The 24,039-nt window shown below is 34.6% G+C and overlaps 2 protein-coding genes across 2 annotated transcripts; both read right to left on the bottom strand.

Annotated features, from left to right (window-relative positions):
* Positions 1-469: 469 nt before the first annotated feature.
* Positions 470-11,784, bottom strand: LOC129957663 (uncharacterized). The gene is made up of 2 exons (XM_056070110.1): positions 11,607-11,784; positions 470-2,941 (listed from the first exon to the last, which is right to left on the bottom strand). The coding sequence occupies exon 2, from the start codon at positions 2,845-2,847 to the stop codon at positions 1,312-1,314; it is 1,536 nt and encodes a 511-aa protein (XP_055926085.1). The 5' UTR covers positions 2,848-2,941; positions 11,607-11,784; the 3' UTR covers positions 470-1,311.
* Positions 11,785-16,723: 4,939 nt separating this feature from the next.
* Positions 16,724-17,926, bottom strand: LOC129957270 (uncharacterized). Its single transcript, XM_056069525.1, has one exon. It carries the CDS (start codon positions 17,924-17,926, stop codon positions 16,724-16,726), a length of 1,203 nt encoding a protein of 400 aa, XP_055925500.1.
* Positions 17,927-24,039: the final 6,113 nt, after the last annotated feature.

Genomic DNA, 24,039 nt, shown 5'->3' with positions numbered 1-24,039 from the left:
TATTATTTTGAGATGGAGCTTACCAATTTGAGCTGGTCCTCCCTTCCTTCTCTCACAACCCAAACTTTCCCACCAACGTTTAACCCTCATAAGATTTTACGTATTCCAAGACTATATATACGACAAATACTCCGTGAAATCAGCTTTCAAACCTTTGACTTTATCAAGAGGTGTCTATATTTTCGCCGAATAAAAATCAACAAAACTTATATATGTTACCGTTAAAGTATATAATGCAGTTATTTCATAGAATACCTAGTTATTCCATGAAATAACTGATCGTGTCCGTTAAAGTGTGTAACATGTTATTAATTTGACAGTTTAACTAGTTATTCTATGAAATAACTAGGTATTCTATAAATTAACTAATGAGAGACAGTTAAAGTGTAAAATAAACAATTTATCTAAAATGAAATTAAACTAATGATAGACAATTAAAATGAAAAAGAAGCAATTTATCTAATTTATGCAGCGTATAAATGGTATTTATGGAAACGTACCATAAAATCATTTGTTACAACAAGGATTACTAAAATGACACTTGGAATTACAAAGAAAATTATTTCTAAAACAAAAACATTTTTTATTGGCACATTGGGTTTTACACGAACATTTTTTAAATCCCTGACCAGTACCTAAACTTTGAGCTGTAGTTCATAAATAGGGGTGGAAGGTATATGTTTTTGTCGTGCGAGATATATGATATAGATTATTTTACACTTTAACGGACTACAGATCGTTATTCTATGAAATAACTAGTTAAACCATGAAATACAAGAGAGTTTTACACTTTAACGGGCACGATCAGTTATTTCATGGAATAACTAGGTATTCTATAAAATAACGGATTTCATACTTTAACGGTAACATATATATATAATACAATGTTTCTTATTGACAAGAACATTTCTCAACTTCTAAGGAGTGGCAGCTATAAAAATTTTGAATATAAAAGTTACTTATTAAAATGAGACAATATTCATCATTATAGATTTTATACTGCCTTTTCTAACACAAGTTCCTTATAAAAACGACTCATCTGTATGTGACAGACTTTCCAGCAAAATCAATGTGAACATTGTTCTTACCAACAAATAAGAAACCATCATGGACTAACCCTAATCTTCTTCTGGAAAAGAATGATGAATTAAATTTACATTGTCATTCCAATTCAAAATTCAAAAAAAAAAAAAAGTTGCACCTTCAATGAAAATGTTGTATAAATGATAGACTAAGGTCTTCATTTGAATATAAAACTTATATGATATGCAAAAGTTAGCCAAGCATCAAAAGGTATAAAAGCACCAAGTTTTAAGCGCATACATATCTTCTTCGATGAAAAAACTCCTCGAATATACCTTCGTCGTAGTCTGGAATAATAGTCACCTCAGAGTTCATTTCACGTATCAAATTTTCTGCTTCTTCCTCGGATATCTTGGTTGACTCCAGAGAAATTTTCTCCAGCTTCTTCGCGTAGCTCAGGAAGTTCTTCAAGCCATCTTTCGTCAAACAACAATCGCAGATGCAGGCTATCTTCAGTTGCGCCAGTACTATCGGGTTATCTTTCAGAAGCCTCGACAAAAAACTGTCGGTTAAGAATTCGGAATTTTTCAGAAAAAGCTCCTGCAGGTTGCAACATTTGGAAAGTAAGAGTCTTAAACTGTTGCTGCCACTATATCCCTCTGAACTGAAAAAAGCAAGTCGCTGAAGTTGCCGTGGATTTGCAGATGTTTCCGTCCAGTCTCCAACCACGTGCTTACAATCGATTTTGAGAGACACCAGTTCAGGGCAAAACTTTAGAATGGCATCGAATTCAATATTGTCAACTCTATGTAGAGCCAAGTGTTGCAGATTCGATCCGATTTCGGACAGGAGAGAAAAGATTTCGGGGCGGAAATCCTTTTTTCCGCGGTCGAATTCGATTTCCAGGTAAGTGAGATTACGAAGCGTGCGCAAAACAGATATCGCCCCTTCGTAGTGTCGCCTTGGTATTTTTACGACGAGTTCTTTGAGCATCGGGCAGGCTAAAGCCGCAGTTCGAATGGACAAAAGGAAATCATCTTCGTACTCACTCCAACCGAGGACTTTATGCTCTCTCCAACAGCAGCTCTCCAAACCATACTTGCGAATATTGCTTGTATCCGAACCGTGCAGGTATCTAAGAGCCTTGGAAACGTCGAGGTATCCCAGAGAGTGCAGCCTCGGACAGTTCACCAGGAGTTCTGCCACCTCTTTGAAATGCAGAAATTCTTCCGCCCGCCGTCCGCACAAGGTCAGTACAGACAGGTTTTCGTGAGCTTGAGTCTGACCATCCACTTCTTCTAGAAGGTCATCGAGATAGCTCTCTGGAGTAAAGTGCAGCTTCGCTATCCTCAGTTTTTTGCATTTCCTGATGGCTGCCAAGCTAAAAGAGACAGAGCAGTGCAACTCCTCCAGGTTCTTCAGCGCTTTCAGGAGCTCCTCCAGCAATCTGCTGACGATGGCAAGGTCGAATTCACAGACATTGATCAGGTTGAGTGACTTGAGCCTCCTACAAATAGTGAACGACCTCAAGGTAGGCAGCAGCTCCTCTTCCAGTCTGAGATTCTGCAGAGTGATATGCTTTACTCGACCGGTCAGGAGCAAGGGTTCGATGTAGTAAGCTCTGAAACCCCCTGTTGAATAAAGGTCGAAAATAAAAGCGATTAAATCGTGTACAATGCAAGACGGAAGCACGACGAAAGGGTTTGGAGCCTCATCCCGAAACCTTCCCTTCAAAATCATCGATACTCTCCTCATGCAGATATCGTACAGTTTCAAGCTCGGCACAGCCATTGGAGTAGTGGGGTGTGCGTAGCGTGGCTGCATTCTGGTTTCTCAGAGATCAGCATCTGACGAATATTCGGCAGAAAAAAAATCCATTCTTTTCTTCTACGGGAATAAATGGCCGCAGAGAATTTGCCTGTAAAAAATGTTTTCATGTTAAGTTGATAGATGTAAAAATTACGAGATAAAGGGGAAAAAAGCTCATAAATCAACGGGAGTGTTCTGCCCCTTAATTTCATGTATACTAATACAATATGCCACACATTGTGCTTCGTAGTGCAGCAGAAGAAAATGAGTATGGATTTTTTGTGTCTTCCCATCTACCAATCGCATCCAATGCAATGTTAAGTGACAAGGTTGCATATTATATTCCACCGGTACAAGTTGTGAAATAATCGCGTTCATAGACTCGCTAATGGACCTATCAGTAGACGACCTATTCTTTGGATATGATTTTGATCTACAATTCTGAGAATAACTTAACTTAATCTCATCTTATTCTGAACTTAATTCTGAACTTAATTTCATCGATCCGCGTTTTTGAATTTTTTTTTAATGTGCAGATTTTCTAATGACACTCAAAATTTGACAAAAATTTTCACATTCAGTGAGAAATAATATACATTTAATGTCTATAGATTTGAATTATCGAATTCGAAGATCGCTTGAGAAACATAATTTTAAAAAGTAGATTTTTTGGATTCAAAAAGATTAGAAACGGGGAGAATTATCCAAATTTCGATGTTTGATTTTTAAATGATTAAAAAATGTTCTTTTAATGCGAATAAGATGAAAGGATGCAGGTTACAAAATGACATACAAGAGATTCAAAAGGACCCATATCTTCAAAATTATGCCACAATCTTTTATGAAATATTTATTCTAGGAAGGATGAAATTCTTGGTATAGGATGAATAAAAATCTGGAACGTTTATTTGTTGTCATTCTGTCAAAGATAAATTTATCTTTTATCATAGATCATAACTGACGCCCTAATGTGGAAGTCTGGTGAAGAGATCTAGCGAATACATTCGTGAGAGTAAATGTCTTGCATGAAATTTGTTATATTATAATGCGATATTTTTATTCACATAGAATTTTTAAAACTTGCTTATGCAACATGGGAAACAAAATATTTTTTAATAACGATTCAAATCATTTCGTCTCTCATTTAATTAAATACTTCATCAAAATCTGGAAGCTAATGCATATTACAGGACCCTATTTATAGACTTGCATCGTTTCTGTAATCTTCGTGAGATGTCGGGCAAAGAATGGATTACTGTGCTGAGCAGTTTATTATTTTGCATAAAACATATTTTTCAGAATGGAAATGTGCGCATTAAACCGAGTTATTTCAGTTTATTTCATTAAAAATTTAGCAGAATTGGGTAATTTTTCTCAGTTTATTTCCGAAAATATTACCGCACAATAATAATTTTTTACCATCTCAAAGTTTAAAAAACTGGCTTTTCATTGGTTAAAAGTGATTGCAGTGAATTTTATGTAGTTTTTCTTTATTTTATGAATTTTAGAGACAGCCGAAATTAACTGTCGCTAAAATTTTCAATTCAATATTTTATGTCACTTTATTTTAATGACTTCCTCAGAAAAATATTTTTAAGTTGATACCATAAAATGTATGCTATTTCAGATCTTACGCATCACTATATATGATGCATTCCCCTAATCTTCCCTCAACTGCTCCAAAATTTAAACTTTAATTTGAAATGGAAGTAATTAAACTTCTGTTGATACAAAAACGTTTTTGCTGAAGCCGAACATATTTTTTTAAATATATGCACAGAGAATAGAATCATTCAGCATTGAAGTTTGATATTTATAGCAGAATTTTTTTTATATAATTTATGCAAAATCTTAACGGATTATTTGATAAATGTTTATATGATTTATCATAAAATTGAGCTTTGCTTTTAAAAGGATCAAAAACGCCAATAATACGATGGATGACGACAATAATAATATTTTATTTTGTTTCAATCAATAATTTTATTTAATCTAAATTTTATTCAATGTTTCATCTTTTGAATCATGTTCAATACAATATTCTTGACATTCTAACTTTGAAATAAAAAAGCTGCAATCTTCTGTGACCAAATGGGACCGAATTATGCAGCTTCAAACGCATTTAGACCAATCAGCTTTGAGAGAACTTTGTGCGCTGACTTACACGTCTTTTTTGAGACACTCTCTGGAGTGATCTAAAATCGCAAATAAAATAGATATATTAAAATTTTTATAACTTCCTCAGTCTTAGACGCAAACGAGTAAAACTTTTTTAATTTCAATATTATTGTCTCAAGATTATTTTATTAAATATGACTATAAGACCGAGTGTCTAAATAAAAAATAAAACTCTTCAATTCCTCAAAACATTCATTGACAAACTACATTAATTATAATTCTTTACTTTATTTAGCACCATTTTCCCTATTATATGTATACGCTTATTACTAAACTGTGTAGAAAGTAGATGTTGGGCCCAGATTAGATTCGATATCCTGTATAAACTATGCTTGCTAAAGTGACTCAGAATGTTTGAATAAATAATACAGATATTTTAGAAGTCACAAAACTCGTTTTCTAATATTTAATTTCCCAAGAAATATCATGTTTCATATCTTTCTTTCTTTTTTTTCATTATTATTGTAGATATATGTTGAAAATTACACTTTTCTGTGTTTAGCTTGTAGTAAAGTTAATTTAATCTTTTAATTCGAACTTTTGTCAACGTGTCGTCAATACGTTGATAAAAGCTAATTTTTTCCTCTACAAGCATATCTTGATCGTTAAAATTAAATTTATTATTATTTTATGTGAAATATATTGGTGGAAAGTGTATTTGAAATATTTTATTTTAAATGAAAAAAGTATTTGGTAAAATAATAGTTATTTTTGAAAAAATAATTTATTATTATTATTAGGAAGGATTTTCAGAAAACGTAAAGATCTTTTTTTGTTCTGCAATATTTTCAGAAGAATGGCAAAATTTCGTTTAATTTTTAATTGATTAAAATTTCAAAAAGTCCCCCAGGTGCACATTTCTACCCTACAAATTATGTTTGTGCCAAATTTGGTAGCACTAGGTGAAACGGTCTGACCGAGAGCACAAACACACACAAATTCAAACACAATCATACATTCATCTTTATTATGAAAAGTAAAGGTAAAAATAAAGATTAAAATTAAATATATTGGTGGTAAATGTGTTTAAAATATTTTTAAATGATTAAGAATCGAAAAAGTTTGTACAAGAATGTACGGCAATATAATAGGTATCACTGAAACGATAATTTTTGAATTTTAAGATAAATTATTATTTTCAGCTGTAACATTTTGGATGTTATGGCGGAAAAACACAAAAATTGCGGTTTTTAAATTAATTAAAATTAAAATTACACAAAGTAGCATAATTTCTATTTCACAGTATATATATATATATATATATATATATATATATATATATATATATATATATATATATACCGGGTATGCGACATAAATTCGTGCAAACTTCAAAAAATCATAATAAAAAAGTAATGCTCGAAAAGAATTGCTGTTTGCGGGAATATGTTCAGAGAACCTTTGGATTTCGTTATTTCCGTTAAAAGAATGTATTTAAAAATGACCGATTGATGGCGCTCACACGATCATACCGAGACGGTTTATGCAAATCAGGAAAACAGAGCACAGTAACATTATAGTACATTTTATTTTAAAGCAAAAGATGCTCAACATGACCACCGTCACAAGGTTTTTAGCAAGTGAGGCGCGTCACTACGCCTATTACAGCTGCGTGTAACATGTCGGCATCGATGCCACTAACGGCCAATTGAATGGCATCTTTCAGTTCTATCAAAGTGGCAGGAGAGCCCCGCTAGACACGAGACTTCAGGTATTCCCACAACCAAAAGTCCGCTGGAGAAAGATCTGGTGGTCGTGAGGTCCACTCATTCTTACATCCTCTGCTTGTCACTCTGTCCTCAGTGAATGTGTCTAGGAGGAACGTCTTAACGGAACTAGCAACGTGGGGCGGGGCACCATCCTGCATGAAGGTGACGGAAGATAGCGCACGTCTTTGCTGCAAAGCAGGCATAACGTGGTCTCGCAAAAGCCTAAGATAGCGTTCTGTAGTGACGGAACAGGTTTTCCAACTAGATACAGGATAACGCTCTTCAAAAAAATAAGGGCCTAGAATGAAGGACCCAGTGAAACCGCACCAAACAGTCATATTTGGAGAATATAGTGGTTTGGTCATGTACGCACGAGGGTTTGATGCTGCCCAGATACGGCCGCTTTGAGTATTGACGTCACCATGCAATGAAAAGTGGGCTTCATCTATCCACATGATGTTCAGTAATCATTGTGGGTCACGTTCCATTTGTGCGAGCACCCATGTTGCAAAAGCTTGTGTTTTCTCCCAATCTGCTGGCAACAACTGGTGAAATTCCTCTATCTTGTACGGATGCAGTTTCAAGATTTCGTGCAGAATGCATCGGATTGACCTTTCCAGCATTCCTGTTATTTTACTTGCTTCACGTGCACTGGAACTCCCCGTTGAAGTCTCGGCTGCCACATTTCTCATGACCCTTTGCACAACAGGGACGCGGTCAGCGCTGACGGATGGTCTGCCACTTCGCGGACGATCATCTAATCTTCCCGTTTCCTCCGTTAGCAAACGATCTTCTAATCTCCCTTTCAAAAACAGCGAATTAAATTCAATATCGCATTCAATGAAATTGGGTTTTTCTTCGCCTTAATTCCTTTCACCGCCCGTAAATTTCGCAATGCTTTAGTCGCGGATTCACCGTTCTTATAGAACAGTTTCACCACTAATTCTCGATCCGGTAGCGATATTTAATGCTACTGGCGTCGAATGACAGATCCATTTCCAGCCTTGTGTTTTATAGCTATACTGATTTGCATAAACAGTCTCGTATGACATGTGAGCGCCATCTGTCGGTCATTTTTTAAATAAATTTTTTAATGGAAATGACAAAATCCAAAGGTTCTCTGAACATATTCCCGCAAACAGCAATATTTTTCGAGCATTAATTTTTTTTAATGATTTTTTGAAGTTTGCCCGAATTTATGCCGCACTCGGCATATATGTTATATATATATGCCAAGTTTGATTGGTGTAAACAAACAGTGTAACTATAGAGCGCCAACACACACACATTCATATTTATTATAAGTAGAGATAAATTAAGATAAAATTTCGAAGATCAATTGTAAGCACAATCTGTAGCATAATGCTCTAATAATAATGTTATATAACCAATTTTCATGATTTTACCGAATCTTTTTTTTTTTTTTTTTAATTTTTTTATTTTTTTTAAGAATACGATCAATTTATTGTTATTATTTCTCAACTGCGCAATTTTTTCCGAAATTCGCCAAATGTTTCTCTTTTTTTTCCTCTCCTTGATTAATGCCTCTTTCAAAATATAAAAACAAATATATATATATGTTCGTTGAATTGCTCTATTCCGTAAAATTTATGCAATCGTCAGAAATGATAGTGGACATATTTCAAAAACTATGATAATTACAATGGAGAAAGAATTTATTTTTGTTTCGGACAATTCAGATAATATATATGACATACTCATACCTATTTTTATACTATCTTCATATATTCTTAATAATTCACTTTAACACACACGTCTCGGCGCAAAAGTAATAATATATTTTTGGTTTGTAAGCATTTTTAAAAATAATTGTCAGTTTTCTTCTAGCATATATAGGAGAGATGAGAAAAAATGAGTTCGGTTTTAATGATGATGAATACTGCGGTCACATTCATCATAAGTAAAAGAAAATCTCATTCTAAACATATATATATATATATATATATATATATATATATATATATATATATATATATATATATATATATATATATATATATATATATATATACTTAGTCTTACATGTTTTGGATAAGAATAGGAAGTAACCATAACAATAGATAGAGAACTGCTCGTGGAATATAAAAGAGTTTTAATAACTTTCTTCAATAAATCATCCTTGAAATTCCTATCAGTAAAAGCTTCGAGATTAATTTTCGAATTCACAAACTCGACATTCTGTTATGAACAGAGTGTCCCAAAAGAGTGTTTATAAACTTTAAGGATATGACAAAAGCCCTTTTTACAGTGGAGCACGAGGTCGCAAACGCGACAGCGGGCCCGTGTCGGTGAATTCGAAAAGAAGAATGCAGGGATGAGGCGTCGGGATATTGCGGTCCATTAATTTATTTCTAAACTCTGAGAGACAGGCGTGTGCATCCAACTAGAAAAAATATCTAAATAATGTATTAAAAAATGTTTTAAATAATTTGAGTCGATAAATGTGCTGCTGAAATTTCACTTTTTATAAAGTTCCTCAGCTCTGTTTAGTAAAACATCCTTGGCGTACTAATATTTTGAAACTAATATAATGAATATTAATATTTTAAATAAATAAAAAAATCTCACTCATGCGTGCATCACTAAGAGAAAGAATAAAATATTTTCAGCCTTTCATTTTTTTAATTCAAACATAATTCTTTACCTCATTTAAAACATCTTTTTATTTGAAAGTATATGCCAATTTCTAATCGTTCAGAAATGAGTTATTTAGCAACCGCTGAAGTAGGAACTTTGCATATTTAACAGCAAATTCACATTGGTACAATAATAGGGTTGCAAGAATGACAGCATTACAGAAGAGTTTATATAACACCAAACTCATGCGTGCATCACTAATATAACGGCGAAGCTTTGATACGTTTAATTTGCCGATGCACATCCGTGAAATGTTATTCATTCAGTTTTGTTCCCCAACTAAACATTAAATACGAGTTGCATACCTGAAGAAATCTTTGCTTCTACTAATTCACTGACAGGTGATCCATTGCAACGGTCATCCTTCGAGCTTACGATCCTATGTTCTGTTACAGAAATCACGCCCGTAAGAGAAGAATTTGCTTTCTGGCCTATCGCTAAAGTTTTGGGGTATCAGATTTGAATGGCATGTCTATTTTAAAACAAAATTTTGGTATGTTAATGAATTTGCAAAAACTTGAATGCGAAAAATCAAGAAATGTGTTGCAAACCTGCCTGTATTTCCCTATAAGTGAAATATGTTGTATCATTTCTCTCATGCGAAGCATAAAAAATGAAATATTATAATCGTCAATAAATTCGTGACTTAGATGAATCTCCACAAATCTCAGATCTCTCTGCATTTCATAAAACATACATGTGTGTGTGTGTGTGTGTGTGTGTGTGTGTGTGTGTGTGTGTGTGTGTGTGTGTGTGTGTGTGTGTGTGTGTGTGTGTGTGTGTGTGTGTGTGTGTGTGTGTGTGTGAGCAAGATAATTCAACACTGGGTATGTACTCTGTACACCAAAATTATAGATTTCTATGTTTTGAACAAAATCTGTCTGTCCATTTGTGTGTATTGAACAAAACAATGTAGAAATGCATAAATTACATGAATTGAATATGGCATTTGGCTTACTTTTCAGAATTGTAGATTTATATCAGAATTTTGATTTCAACTCATTCTATGTGGAATGTCTGTTCATTTGCTTATCCAGTTACTTTTGGAAGCAATAACTCAAGCGTGCAACAGATTGAATACGTGAGTTTTATTTTACGATTTTTGTGTTGAAATGTGGATTTGTGTCAGGTTTTGGACGAAAGTGCAAATGAGATGTGATGAAGGTCGAAGAGAAGAGGCACTGCTCTGAAATTCATATTCTATTCCAATCACGATTCTATGATGAAGCACCCAATATTGTGAAAGTATACGACAAATTCGGGAGAAGAACACTCATGTTGATTATAGCTAAACGTTCAAATAAAACGTGACAAAAACAAAAAAATTAAGTCATAATTCTTGAAATTAAAATAATATATTTTCTTCTTTCATCTTTTATGAAATATTTGAAAATAAAGTAAAAGTGAGAAGTTCATTTATCCAATATAATACTCAAATTAATAATATAAACCAATAAAATACTATAAATTTCAAAAATTCATTTCATCTGAAAATCTAAAAAAAGAAAAAGAAAATCATATAATTCCTAGCAGCTGCATTGATTTCTACGCACCCTGCTACTCTGTTCTGCGAAAATATTGAATGCACTTATTTAGATTAACATAATCTTGATTAAGAACGAGCTTAGTCGTTGAAAGGCGGTTCTTCGAAGATTACTCCAGCTTTTGAATTTTCTCGAGTGTTTTGAAACATGTAGATGATGAAGAAAGAAAGAAAGATGTAGATTCTACATAATCATCGTATTAAGATTCTTTATTGAACGATATAACCATTCTAATTGATTTAATATAAAAATGTATGACAATTTCAATAAAGAATCGAAGTAAATTTATGTACGTCAATTATTATAAAACATAATATTCTTCAGAAAAAGACGCTTTTTTAAAAAATTTGAAAAGCTTAGATATTTCTGAACATATGAAATTTCATCTGTTCAGAATATTCGAAAATAAATTAGTTGGAAAAATTATAACGGATAGTCCTGATCAGTTAATAATAGGTTTTCGACTATTTTTAATAGACAAATGATCGCAATGAAATTTTTGTTTGACATCTTTCAGTACTTCCAGTCGAGCACGTTTTAAACATTATTTCTCCTTAACAACATGTTTCATTCCAATGAGTTTCGTTATTATATATTATTCATTTCAAGTTATTATATATTTCCATTGCAGTTCTCGATGACAAAAATGTAGAAAAGTCTTCAGAAATGTAAGAATGATACGTACCTTATTCGATTATGTGATTCGTTTTCTGAAAGATGGTTTCGGAATGTTCTTTTATTTACTTCCTGCAAACAATGATGATCAGCAAATCCCCCGGATTTGCTCATCCAAATGACTTACTATCGAAATATTTATCATTAAAATAAGTGTTGTTATAAGAACGAAATTTTTGCGTGATCAATTACAGAGCCCCCTTTTCGCAACGATCAATAAAAGTCACGTGGTATGACGTCGAAATATTCCTCTGCTGTGAAGCGCTATCGATTTTCTAGCTTTACAAGAATATTTTCTCCCTGCTTAGTGAAGTCGATTCATGTGACGTCATTATCACGTGATAGAAGCAAATACATATGCCATCTTTGTTATGTTATGACATAATATGCCTGTAGTAAACAAAATATTTTGAAATTAAAAGAAAAAAATTTGATTCGATGTGCATCAGGAAAACTATATAAGCAAACACCAATTATGTCAGCCTTTATATTATATGCTATCCTTTATTAAATACTGTTCACCATTTCTTTAAAGTTTAATAGTTTATACATTCACCCCTTTGAAGTAGATGAAGGAGTGAATCGATATGATATCATAGGCATATGACAAATGTAACTATCGTCTAACAGGGAAGTGCAAATCAAATATAAACTACATTTTTTTTTTTTATTCAAGCAGTTTCCTTTAATAGAAAAAGAACATGTCGAGACCACTGATCGCCTCTCCCAGTGGCTTTGACCCTTATTTTCTCAATTTTTACATTTTCCTTTTATTTGTTTGTTTTTCCACAACCGACTTAGATAACTGGAGATTCTATTAATTGAAATTATGTTGAACTGTTTAGTTTTTGTTTTAATTTTCTTCGATAATCTAATTCTGGTTATTATATTAAACAAATAAGAAGCTTTTTGCTTTCATTTTTACCAGGTATTTCATTTTGTATACTCATCCCCATAGCCTCCAGAAGGTAGCTTCTCTTCGCAGATCACACAACCAATTCGTTGCATTAAAATATCGCAGCCTGAGATTGCCAGAGAATCAGTGCCAACTAGAAAGATGGGTCATCTAGTGGAAAATAAATACCAAGGAGTTTATTTCTCCAACAGATAAGATAACTCCGAAACGATATCATAAGATAATTCCGTGATGAAATCGAACAAAATGTTGAAACCATTCTGTTTCAGGGATTAATTTTGGATCTCTTGTCAACTACAAAAAAAAAAAAAAAAGCAGAGGAAAACGGAGCAGAGTTAGTTAGTTATTTTGGATTTTGTGGCACAAGAGCTAAATCTGGCTAAGCTGCGCCAAACATATGGTTGAAGATAAAAAAAATATTCAGTGAAGTTCTAAAAAGTTAAAGTAAAATTTGCAAAACCAAGAAATGTGGAGATAAAATTTTCTAGTTAAATAAAATGGAAAAAACCAATTTCTTTCAAGAAAGTAAAAATATTTGGATGGGGATGTTCTCCCACCAAGTCACGAATATTTGAAGATGATGTACCGAATAAATGTAATCGATGAGAATTAAAAATTGGACATTCTGATAAAATATGAATGACAGTTAAATTAACATGACACGCATTACAGACTGGGCATCGCTCACCAAATAGAAGATGTTTATGTGTGAGGCAAGTATGGCCAATGCGAAGTCGAGTCAATTTGACGTCCAACTCGCGCACTGGAACTACCGGCCACAAAGTGATGCCAGGCTGAATAGAATGCAGCTTATTAGAAATCTGCAAATCCCATGATTCTTTCCATAAATAAAAAATACGTTGAGAAATATATTTTTTTAAATCTGTGTACGGAATAGCTCGTTGTAGAGAAGTGTATGCTGCCTTTGCTGCAGCATCGGCAGATTCATTGCCAAAAATGCCAGCGTGGCCTGGCAACCAACAAAATAAAATTTGGTAATTCCGAGTTTGCAAATTTCTCCAAAGATGTAGGATATCTACAGCTAGTGGATGTGTTTTAGTATGAGGATGGCTGAGCGCCTCCAGAGCACTCATACTATCAGAATAAATGCAGAATTTATGGTCACTAAGATTAGAAATTTTTTCAAGAGCAATCATAATCGCCATTAGTTCAGCAGTTAAAACCGAACACAAAGTACTCAAATGAAAACTGCTTGTGTTCTCAGCAATGACGACAGCACAACCCACATGATAAGCTGTCTTTGAGACACCCGTAAAAACAGGAATGTGCGTAGAGTATTCATTGCGGTGATATAGAAAAAGTTGTTGAAAGACAATAGATGAAGTGGTAGACTTGTCACAGGTGAGAAAAGGGTTAAGATATGATATTTCTGGGACATCCCAGGTGGCAAAGCAAGAGCAGTAGTATTATGAATCTGCAGATTTAAAATATTTACATCAGCAAAAGACCTTTTTACCCTTTCACGAAAAGGTAGGATATTAGAAGGACGTGCATTATATAATCGTCCCAGGCCAATGGGTAAATTAATTCTACGAACAGGGTGATTGATAGAAGATTCAATACGGAAAAAATATAGTTCAGATAATTTTTTCCGTCTCAGATAAAGTGGAAGTTGATGACAGATCACATTCAGGCTATGAACTGGTGATGTACGAAAAGCCCCAGAACATATACGCAAAGCACTGTTGTGTACTGTGTCTAAATTTCGGAGAACACCAGAACGAGCTGTACCATATATTTCGCATCCATAATCAATTCTCGACAGAATAACAGACTGATAGATACGAAGTAAAGATGTTCGATCTGCCCCCCATCTTGTAGTCGAGAGGACTTTTAAGATGTTGAGGGATTTTTCACACTTCTTTCGCAGGTGAAGAACATGCCAAAGGAAAGTGAGTTTCCGGTCAAATATGACCCCTAAGAAACGTACTTCCTCAACGACTGGAATATCAACACCTCGAATTTGTATTACAGGATCAGGATGGAGACTCCGTTTCCGACAAAAGTGTACGCAGCGGCTCTTTTAAGGAGAAAGCGTGTGTCCATTCTCATCACACCATGAAATGAGTTTGTTAACAGCCCTCTGAAGTTGTCGCTCTATTAAAACCATATTAGACTCCTGGCAGGAGACTTGTAGATCATCGACATATAGTGTTCCACAAACGGATGATGGTAGAACATGAATAATTTGGCTTATATGGAGAATAAAAAGGGTGACACTCAAAACACTTCCCTGAGGAACACCCTCACTTTGAATAAAATGATGAGAAAGTGTATTACCTATACGAACTCGAAAAGTACGAAATTACGAATTTTGAATAAAAACTGGCAAGTTACCTTTAAAACCAAAATCACCTAAAGTACGGAGGATACCATACCGCCACGTACGATCGTACGCCTTTTCTATATCGAAGAATATAGAAACTAGATGGTTTCTCCGGACGAATGCATTTCGAATTTGAGATTCAAGCATAACCAAGTTGTCACTGGTAGAACGTCCTCGACGGAAACCACTTTGGAAAGGTGAAATATACCCATTTTTCTCCAGTTCATAGAGTAAATGGGCATTTACCATGCGTTTGAGCGTTTTACAGAGACAACTAGTTAAAGCAATTGGCCTATAGTTTGAGAGATTGGTAGGAACCTTTCCAGGTTTAAGGATAGGTATCACAATGGCTTCATACCATTGTTCAGGAAAAGTTTGCTCACTCCAGATTCTGTTAAACAAGTGCAGGAGGTGCAAAAGAGAGGTTTCGTCTAAATGCGAAGCATACTGTAGGTAATCCCGTCGACACCTGTGCTAGTATCTCGAGTATGAGAAAGAGCGTTCCTTAATTCCACTATCTTAAAGTTATAGTTATAAGAGAGGACCCTGAGGTTTCTAAACTTCAAAGGCACTTGTTCAGCTTGTCTCTTAATCGCACGAAAAGTCGGATTATTAGGAACAGAGCTTGAAACATCAGCGAAGGTTTCGCCAATAACATTTGCAATATCAAGTGGCGAGGAATATGAAGCCGTTTCTGTATTTAAGATGGGGAAAGCGAATTCTTTATAAATTCCGTTTGCCGCTTTAACTTTCTTCCACAACTGTGCATTAGATGTATTGGAAGTGATGGGGGATATAAAACTTTGCCAAGATTCTTTTTGACTGCGGCGCCGAATACGACGAGCATTTGCTCTTGCTCTTTTAAATGCAACAAGATTTTCCGTGGTAGGATACCTGCGGAAAACACCCCAACATTTTCTTTGTTCCTTATAAGCATTACGACATTCATCATACCACCATGCTTTGCGAAATTTGCGTGGAAGAGGGGTACGCTTTGGAATTGAAGCATCAGCGGCCTTAATAATGCAATCAGTGATATTTTGGACAGCCTCACTAATATCGGCAGATGAAATCATTTCTTCTGTAATCAATGCAAGCTTAGTAAATGTAGCCCAATCTGCTTTTTGGAAAATGTATGTTGGTGGGCTTTGCACCAAATTACTATTATCATCATGAGAGATGACAAGAGGAAAATGATCACTATTATGTAAATCGCTTTCAACTGCCAAATTCAATAATGGGAAAATTGCCGGAGAGCAAATAGCGAGGTCAAGGGAATGGAAAGTACCAGTGGGTTCAGGGAAGTATGTCTTTTCGTTGTTATTGAGCAGACAGAGACAGTTATCAGAAATGAATTGTTCTATCTGTCGCCCAAGGGAGTTAGTGCTATCCGAACCCCACAAAGTACTATGTCCGTTAAAATCACCAAGCAAAATGAAAGGAGTTGGAAGCTGATCAACCAAAGTATTCAAATCGTCCTGCGAAATAACCTCATTTGGAGGCAAGTAAAGGCAACAGACCGTGACTAAGGATTTGACATGAATCTGCACAGCCACAGCTTGCAAGTTAGTGCGTAGATTAAGGATAGTACTGGGATAAAAGTTGGAGGTTAAAATGCACACTCCACCAGAGAATGAGGCACCAGTTTCGTTATCCTTCCTTGCACAATTATAACCTCTTAATTTGAAGTGAATATTTGGTTTCAAAAATGTCTCTTGAAGAGCTACGCAAACAGGATTTGATTTATTAATGAGAGCTTTGATGTCAATCAGCTTTGTCCGAATGCCGCGACAATTCCACGAAGCGAAAAAAACCATTAATTAACAGGAGGAGGGGTTTTTTCAATACCAGTAGTGGGAGTTGCTTATAATTCGCAACTCATTTGGAAATCGTCATCATCAGAAGGATGAATTTTTAAAAGCTCGGTGGTAGATGGATTACCAAACAACGAGGGTAAATCTTTAGTAGCAAGACCAGCTTTGCCTAGATCAAGAGCTAGAGAACGCCTTGATTTTAATGCCCCTAGCTGGTTGCCTTTTTTAGAAATCTTCAAGGTTAAAGCTTTTTGTGATTTGGATACCTTTTTCTTCTTTAATTTTGTGGCAGAATTTTCTTTTTTAGGACTGGAGAGTTGATCTGAATCAGAGTCAGTAGAGACTATGACAACATGTTTGGTTTGTGTACTAGAAGTTGCAAGGGGTGTCTTTGTTACAGAAGCATACGTTCGACCTTCCTTAGGCATTTGTCCTAATACCAAGCGTCTGGCCTCGGGATATGTTATATCTTTTTTCACTTTAGTTGTTATAATTTCTTTCTCAACTTTCCATTTAGGGCAAGATCGTGAGAAAGATGTATGATCCCCTTTACAATTCACACGGGCTTCTTTTGATTTGCAGTCAGTGCTCTCGTGGCCATCTACTGCGCAACGGGCGCAAGTCAAAGTCCCGCGGCAGTTAGTCTTTGAGTGGCCAAAACGCTGGCACTTGAAGCATCTTAGAGGATTTAGTATGTAAGGTCTTACGGGTAATTTCAAGTAGCCGGTCTTAATTGAATCTGGCAGTTTTGGCGAGTGAAATGTCAGAATTAAGTGCTTCGTATTAAGTAGCTGTCCATCACGTCGGATTGCTATGCGCCGGACATGTGTCACTCCCTGATTTTTCAACTTCTCGGTAATTTCCTCCAAAGTAACATTAAATAACTCCCCGCAGGTAATAACCCCTTTCGAGGAATTCATAGAGCTATGAGGAGTAATAGAAACCGGTATTTGTCCAAAAGATTTTAATTTTAAAATTTTGTTAGACTGTTGTCGCGATGACACTTCGACGAGTAAGTCACCCGATCGAAGCTTCCGAACAGATGCAACTTCTCCAATTCTTGTAGTTAAAGATTTTTCTACCAAAAATGGTGAAACGGAATGGAAAGTTTCTTTTTCAGTTGAAATTCGCTTGACAATAAAAAAAGTGTCAAATGGTTTTTCAGATTGTTTTGGTGCTACGAGATGCCCACTGAAGGGAGAAAAGTTTTTGCGGCCCATACGATATTGATGGGGGTTCAGGCCCAGCGGCATCGCCCACCACGGAGCCCTACAAGGGATGGCAGTAACTGGCTCTAAATGTTCCTAGCCTCAGCACTTACCATAATGCTAACTGGTACCTATACGCTGGGAGTCACCCCCAGGGGACAGTGACCACCCTTAACGCCAAGCCCAAGGAGTGACCCCTTCGCTTGATCCCCAGCAGTCTAGCCACACAGGTGACTAGGTACCAGCCGATTGATACACCGGGGACCACAGTGCACCACCCGTCTTTCTAATGGGTCGCCACGCACGGCCAACACGTGGGGTTTTGGCTGTCCATGAGAAGCAAGAAGCAAACTGAGCGGCGACAGCTTCTCATGGAGAGCCCCCTTGCTTGCCGTCGAGGGATGGAAGGATCAATCAAATAGCAGAAGGCGTAGAGGAGAATAAGTATGAAGGGAGTAAAGATCCCTGGGTACCTCGGGATTGGGACACCCGTACTCACCTATAGTAGGTGAGCCCCTGAGGGGGAAAACGGAGCAGAATGCTGCTTATTTATTCTCTTTTGAAGCCAATCTTGTCTTTCAATCAAAGCTAATCTGTTAGTCCGTACTAACATTAAATCGTTAAGTTTCGCTGATTTTTAGAAAATAAAAACATAAAAAAATGAACTTAATATTTCTACTCTCCAAGATTGTAAGGACAGCTTCCTTTTCGACATTATTATCGTTTGATTCATTTGTTGTTGGCATCTTAGAAATCCAGCCAACGGAAAATTCCCTACATTACAAACATTAACAAGGAAAAGACGCAATAGCAACAAATCTATAATTGGCATAATATCTGCAAGATGCTAATTCACTTTTTGAAATCAAAGCTTTGACGTTCTCTCAATAAAACGGAAGGCAATATCTCTTCTCTGCAATGCTCTAGTTTCACTGGACAGACATAAATCGGCCTTTCAGGAACGTTGACTATCAAGTTTGCTTAGAGGTAGCAGGAAACGAAGAGCAGATGCATTGATTGTGTCAGATTGGGAACACCTTTCTTCGTGCTAACGTTGCCTTTTCAGTAATAGAAAAGCCTAAGGGAGCTTATTTTTTATTTGTTTATTCTTTTTGAAGTTCCACTCTTCAAAATAATACAAATCTGGAATACTTAATAAAAATTTCTAATTAAATTTTGAATTACAGCAACGTTAAATAATAACAACGAATTTAATATAATCTAACGTTTTTCACTTTCTCAAAGTATAAGAAGAGAATCCATTTTAAGCATTGAAAAAATTCGAATTTTTTCAGACTCTACATATTGCGGACCTTCCAAAGTCCGACTTTTGAAGCACACTTTTGGAATTATGTCTGTCTGTAAAGGGAGAAAGGATTAAAAAGGATTTAATCCAAAGTGCATCCTTAACACCAAATCTGTAAATTTCTGGCAATATTTGGGTGAGACCTGCCGAAAACTAGTTTGTCTGAACGAATGTGAGCAAAAACGGAAACAGCTATGTGAATGAAATTTTATTTATAGGTTATTATTCGAAATACAGGTTTATCATTAGGATTACAGAGCCATATCAAGTTTTGAATCAGTAAAATGCCTTTTAATATAATCAGTAAAATGCCTTTTGGTCTTAATCGTAGGCCTGTGTTATATTTTGGTTCTAACCAATGAAGAGAAAAAGTTTTAAAAGTGCACGTTCAACTGCATTCATTACATTACAAAGCAAACCAGCTGCAATGATCTCCTCAAAACTTTCTTATCTATCTTTCTCTCTTATCCCAGATAACACCTTGCATGGTATTTGCGTACAAATGTCTCGAAATAGTTATCCTTGGTTTAAATTTAGCATTTTTACTGAATCGGTCGCGTGATCCTTGGCGAGTTTCTTGGCGATTAATCTCTGGCATGTGGTTAATAGAATCCGAAAATCGAATTTGTGTTTTAAACGCAACGGATTGAAACAAAAAATTTGACAGAGAACTACATTTTTAATTACATACCAAATTTGATACATTTTTCAATGTATTTTTGAGTTATCGCGTTTACCTGTTGTTGAAGGGACAGATCGATGAATGGCCAATCGCTTGTTGCATTCAGTTCAAAATTTAATCGATGAAGATGTTGAATCTGCTTATCAAATTTTCCATCAAATTCTCTTCGTTTTATCGTGTTAGCTCATATTCGAACAGCTGGACAGACAGACTTCCTCAAAAATGGATTTTGCTCAAAATTTGATTGAAATCTATAAATTTGGTATTGTAAAGACCATATACAAAATTTTACCGTCTAGCTCAAAGTGGTTTTGAGTCACATAATGCCAACAATGTGTTTTACAAACACAGTAAGGTTTAAAACTTGGAAATGATTAAAAATCTCGCCGTCGATTTTTTTGACGATTAAAATATTTTCTCTATATTTGGTATGCGAGAAAATAATACTTGCGGGAGTCGGATGAGCCACGATGACGGACTACCACGATCTTCATCAGTTTGCCTCTCAGTTTTCACTAATCCATCCTTGTTATATGTATGTATATATGCAAGAAATGTAACAGAAGGAGGAAGGTAAAAGGAGAATTGTTTTTAAAAAAAAGAAGCTCAAAAAACAGCATGTTGTGGAAAGAACGTTCTCACTGTTTTTTTTTTTTTTTTTCTTTTCCACCCCATTTGAATCTTATTGATTCTGTGTTATTCTTTTGGGAAGTTTCAACGGTTTTTTTACTTGCATAAATTACATTTTGAAATCGGAAGTAAATTTTGTGAGATCTAAAATTGTAGGAATTTCTATTCTGTATTCTGAATACTACACCTAAAATTATCTGAATAAGCAAACTCTACATTTTTATTTATGCATCACAATTTAATCCATAACCAATTTTTCTTTTAAACATTTTTTGTCTTGAAACGGTTACTAATTTGTTTTAATTTAACAATGTTTGATCCACAAGCCTGATTTTGCTGTTTTATAAATTCATTTAATTTTACATAAATTTACCATATGAATTTATAAGAACTCTCAAAGTGGGGTGTAAAGCACTCCTGAATCTTCATGTATTTCTTAAGTTCAATTATATCCCATTTCGTGGTAACACGAGGGTTTGGAATGGATCTCGAACTCTGGTAGTCTTTCTTCAAACTCCTGCGACACGACACTGCAACAAAAGGACTTCGAAGTGATTAGTGCGCACCAGGTCTGCTCTCCAGGGAGTTCTTTGGTGAAATACGATTTCAGGTCTCGCTCCTGCTACCATCAGATTTTCTTTTTTTTCTTTCTTTCTAATATAGATTGAAGGAATTTCCAAACCACGAGTTGGTTATACGCTTTCCTTCTAAACGCCAGTGTTACCGAATTAAACGAAAAGAGACATAACTCAATATTCTGAAAAGGAAGGAAAATTAACGTACCTACATGAGATTCAAGCTGTTCAGATATATATAATTTTATAATCATGCTATCAACCTTTCATTCCCCTTTTTTTTTCAGTGTAAAAAGCTTCTGAATGGGTGCCTCGTTTCAAAGACTGATTTAAGATGATTGAATCATTAGGGTTTTAGTCTAATCGAATTTTCATGAAAATTATCGAAATATGGAAAAAAGTGCACAAAACAATTTTATTGAGTCGGCTCCCAAGAACATGCGTCTAACTTTCTTCCCGGTTGTATTGCCGAATAAGGTTAAGAGTTGATTTAATAAAAAATTCTCGCATTTAAGTAAAAAAAAAAAGAAAATGATTTGCCCGGGGTTAAGTAAAATAAAAAAAATGTTGTACTCATTAAAAAGACCAATAAAAAAGAGCTGTAGAATGTCAGGAATAAATTTTTAAAATTCATATATAAAAAATATTTTTCGATTTTTTTAAAAAATTTCTCTTAGGTACGTCTTGCATAGAAAGAACAAAAATGTGCAAAATTTTCAAGAAAATATCTGCATTATTTTTCGAAAAATTAGACTTAGTTATACGAAATAAGGTAATCGAAATATAGTTTTATCAACCGGAATTCGAGGTTCGAAAAAGTAACAATAATGTTCTTCGGTTTTTTAATTTCCAAAAATTCGCAGAAACGTTAAAAATTATTTTTCTAGATTTGCGAATTTATAAATAAGCCAATTAGGTTATTGTAATATTCTTCAGCTAATTTTACAGTTCTTTATAATACCTACAACTTAAAGTTTTTTTCACGACCTTTCATTTGAATGCGAAAAGCGGCGTTGCTTAAATCCATAAAACTGTTGTTGTGCATTTGTTTTCCATTTCAAAGTGCACTTTCGATCAGACTATTCGGGGAACGGGGTACAGGAGTTTCCAGGTACACCGAAATAATATTTTTGCAATCCTCGGTCTTCAGATCACCGCTACTGAACTAACGCGATGCATTCATTCAGGCAGTAGCACAACTTGCTGGACAGCCAAAAGGTGCAGAGCTGACTGTCTCGGCTCTTAAGATTTTTGTTTGTTTGATGAGCGAAAGAATAATAATTTTCTTTCCTTTGAAGAATGGTGCTCTCATTGCTGATTTGCTTATATTAGAAATAACTGTCGACAGACGATACAAAAAAATTTCGCTGAATTGAAATTGTAATATTTTTCTTTGTATTAATGCTAATGGGTTAAACGTTCATTGCTTCTATTCAGAGCCGGGACTATCACTACTTCCCTTCTCGTGCTAAAATTTAGACTCTATTAATGTTCCCATTGCATATTTCTATTCTGAACTCAAAATGAAATATATATATATATATATATATATATATATATATATATATATATATATATATATATATATATATATATATATATATATATATATATATATATATATATATATATATATATATATCAAACAAATAATCACTGGATTTGCTCGAGAATCGGAAATATTCTGCGAAGTTAATGATAATTTAAATATATTTTTACAAGTAAACACAGGAGAAGTGGCCAGCAGGGGAAGGTATCTTATGCTTGATGAATCTGAAATCATTTTGATTCTTCTACACGATTAAATAAATGTGAGGTGAATAAAGTTCTTTATTTATTTTTATTATACTCAGTAAATTATATTTTCCAAAATGATCTAAGGTTTTATCTGTTTAATATAAGTTATTTCAGTATCGCTTGATTTAAATTTCGGACATTAAATGTTGGGTTCATTTACAGCACATCATATTTGAATACGGTGCTCAATAAATTATTTTCGAACATTTTAAATGTTTCATTGTTTAATATGGGCTGAAGAACTTTTTTTTTTCAACATTTGTAGTTTTTAGCCAAGTTATAATCGAACGTTATTATGTTATTCACCTGCATACGTGTGTGCACGCACATAGAAGTATTGAAAAGAGATTATGTAAAGCTCGCCCCCTTTGCTAACGATGTGTAAGCGAACGAGCGGGAGTCAACTCCTCGGCATAAATTTCCGACACTTGGCAAAGATAATTGGCGTGAATCAAGTATTTCTACTGAATCCGGCCGGCGAATATATTTTATTCTTACCGACTGAACTAATGGAAATTTGATACGAAACTGCGGTTGCAGTCTCGAGTTTCGTTGATTTAACATATTACATTTGTATGCATGAAAAAGTACGGACGGTCAACTCTTTTATAAATTGAATTTCAAATTTTATAAGAATTTGCGTTTTAAATGCTAGACCAAATGGTATCTATTTATATTTATCCAATTCACTTGTGCTCGAGCAACAAAATAGACAGACTTCCTCTGAATGAATTTCGCCCAAAATTTGATAGAAAATTAGCTTATAATCCATACATCATATTTCATTCACCTAACTCAAAACAATTTTGCCTTATTGTATTCACAGACATCATGCCAAAAAATTCGTTTTCCGAGCTTTGGGAAGTCCGAAGCATGGAGAGGCATCAAAATCTCGTGTTCGAACGTTTTGACGATTATAATACTTTCTCTTCATTCGTATTCAAGATAGTAAAAAAAAAAAAAAAAAAAAAAAAATTATATCCTATAGCTTATAGTCCACCCCTTAAGAAGTTTTAAAACCTTTAACCGTAATTCATTATTAATCTAAAGGTTATGGATAAATGACATCTTTAGTTTCAAATTGAACTCTTATATATGTAATATCTAATTGGTGAAAATGACATATGACGTTGAAAAAACGTTGAATTTCTAGATTCGTACTGACTCT

This window comes from Argiope bruennichi, chromosome 11 (assembly GCF_947563725.1).
Source record: "Argiope bruennichi chromosome 11, qqArgBrue1.1, whole genome shotgun sequence".
Lineage (NCBI taxonomy): Eukaryota > Metazoa > Arthropoda > Arachnida > Araneae > Araneidae > Argiope > Argiope bruennichi.
This window is presented reverse-complemented; position numbering and strand designations above follow the sequence as displayed.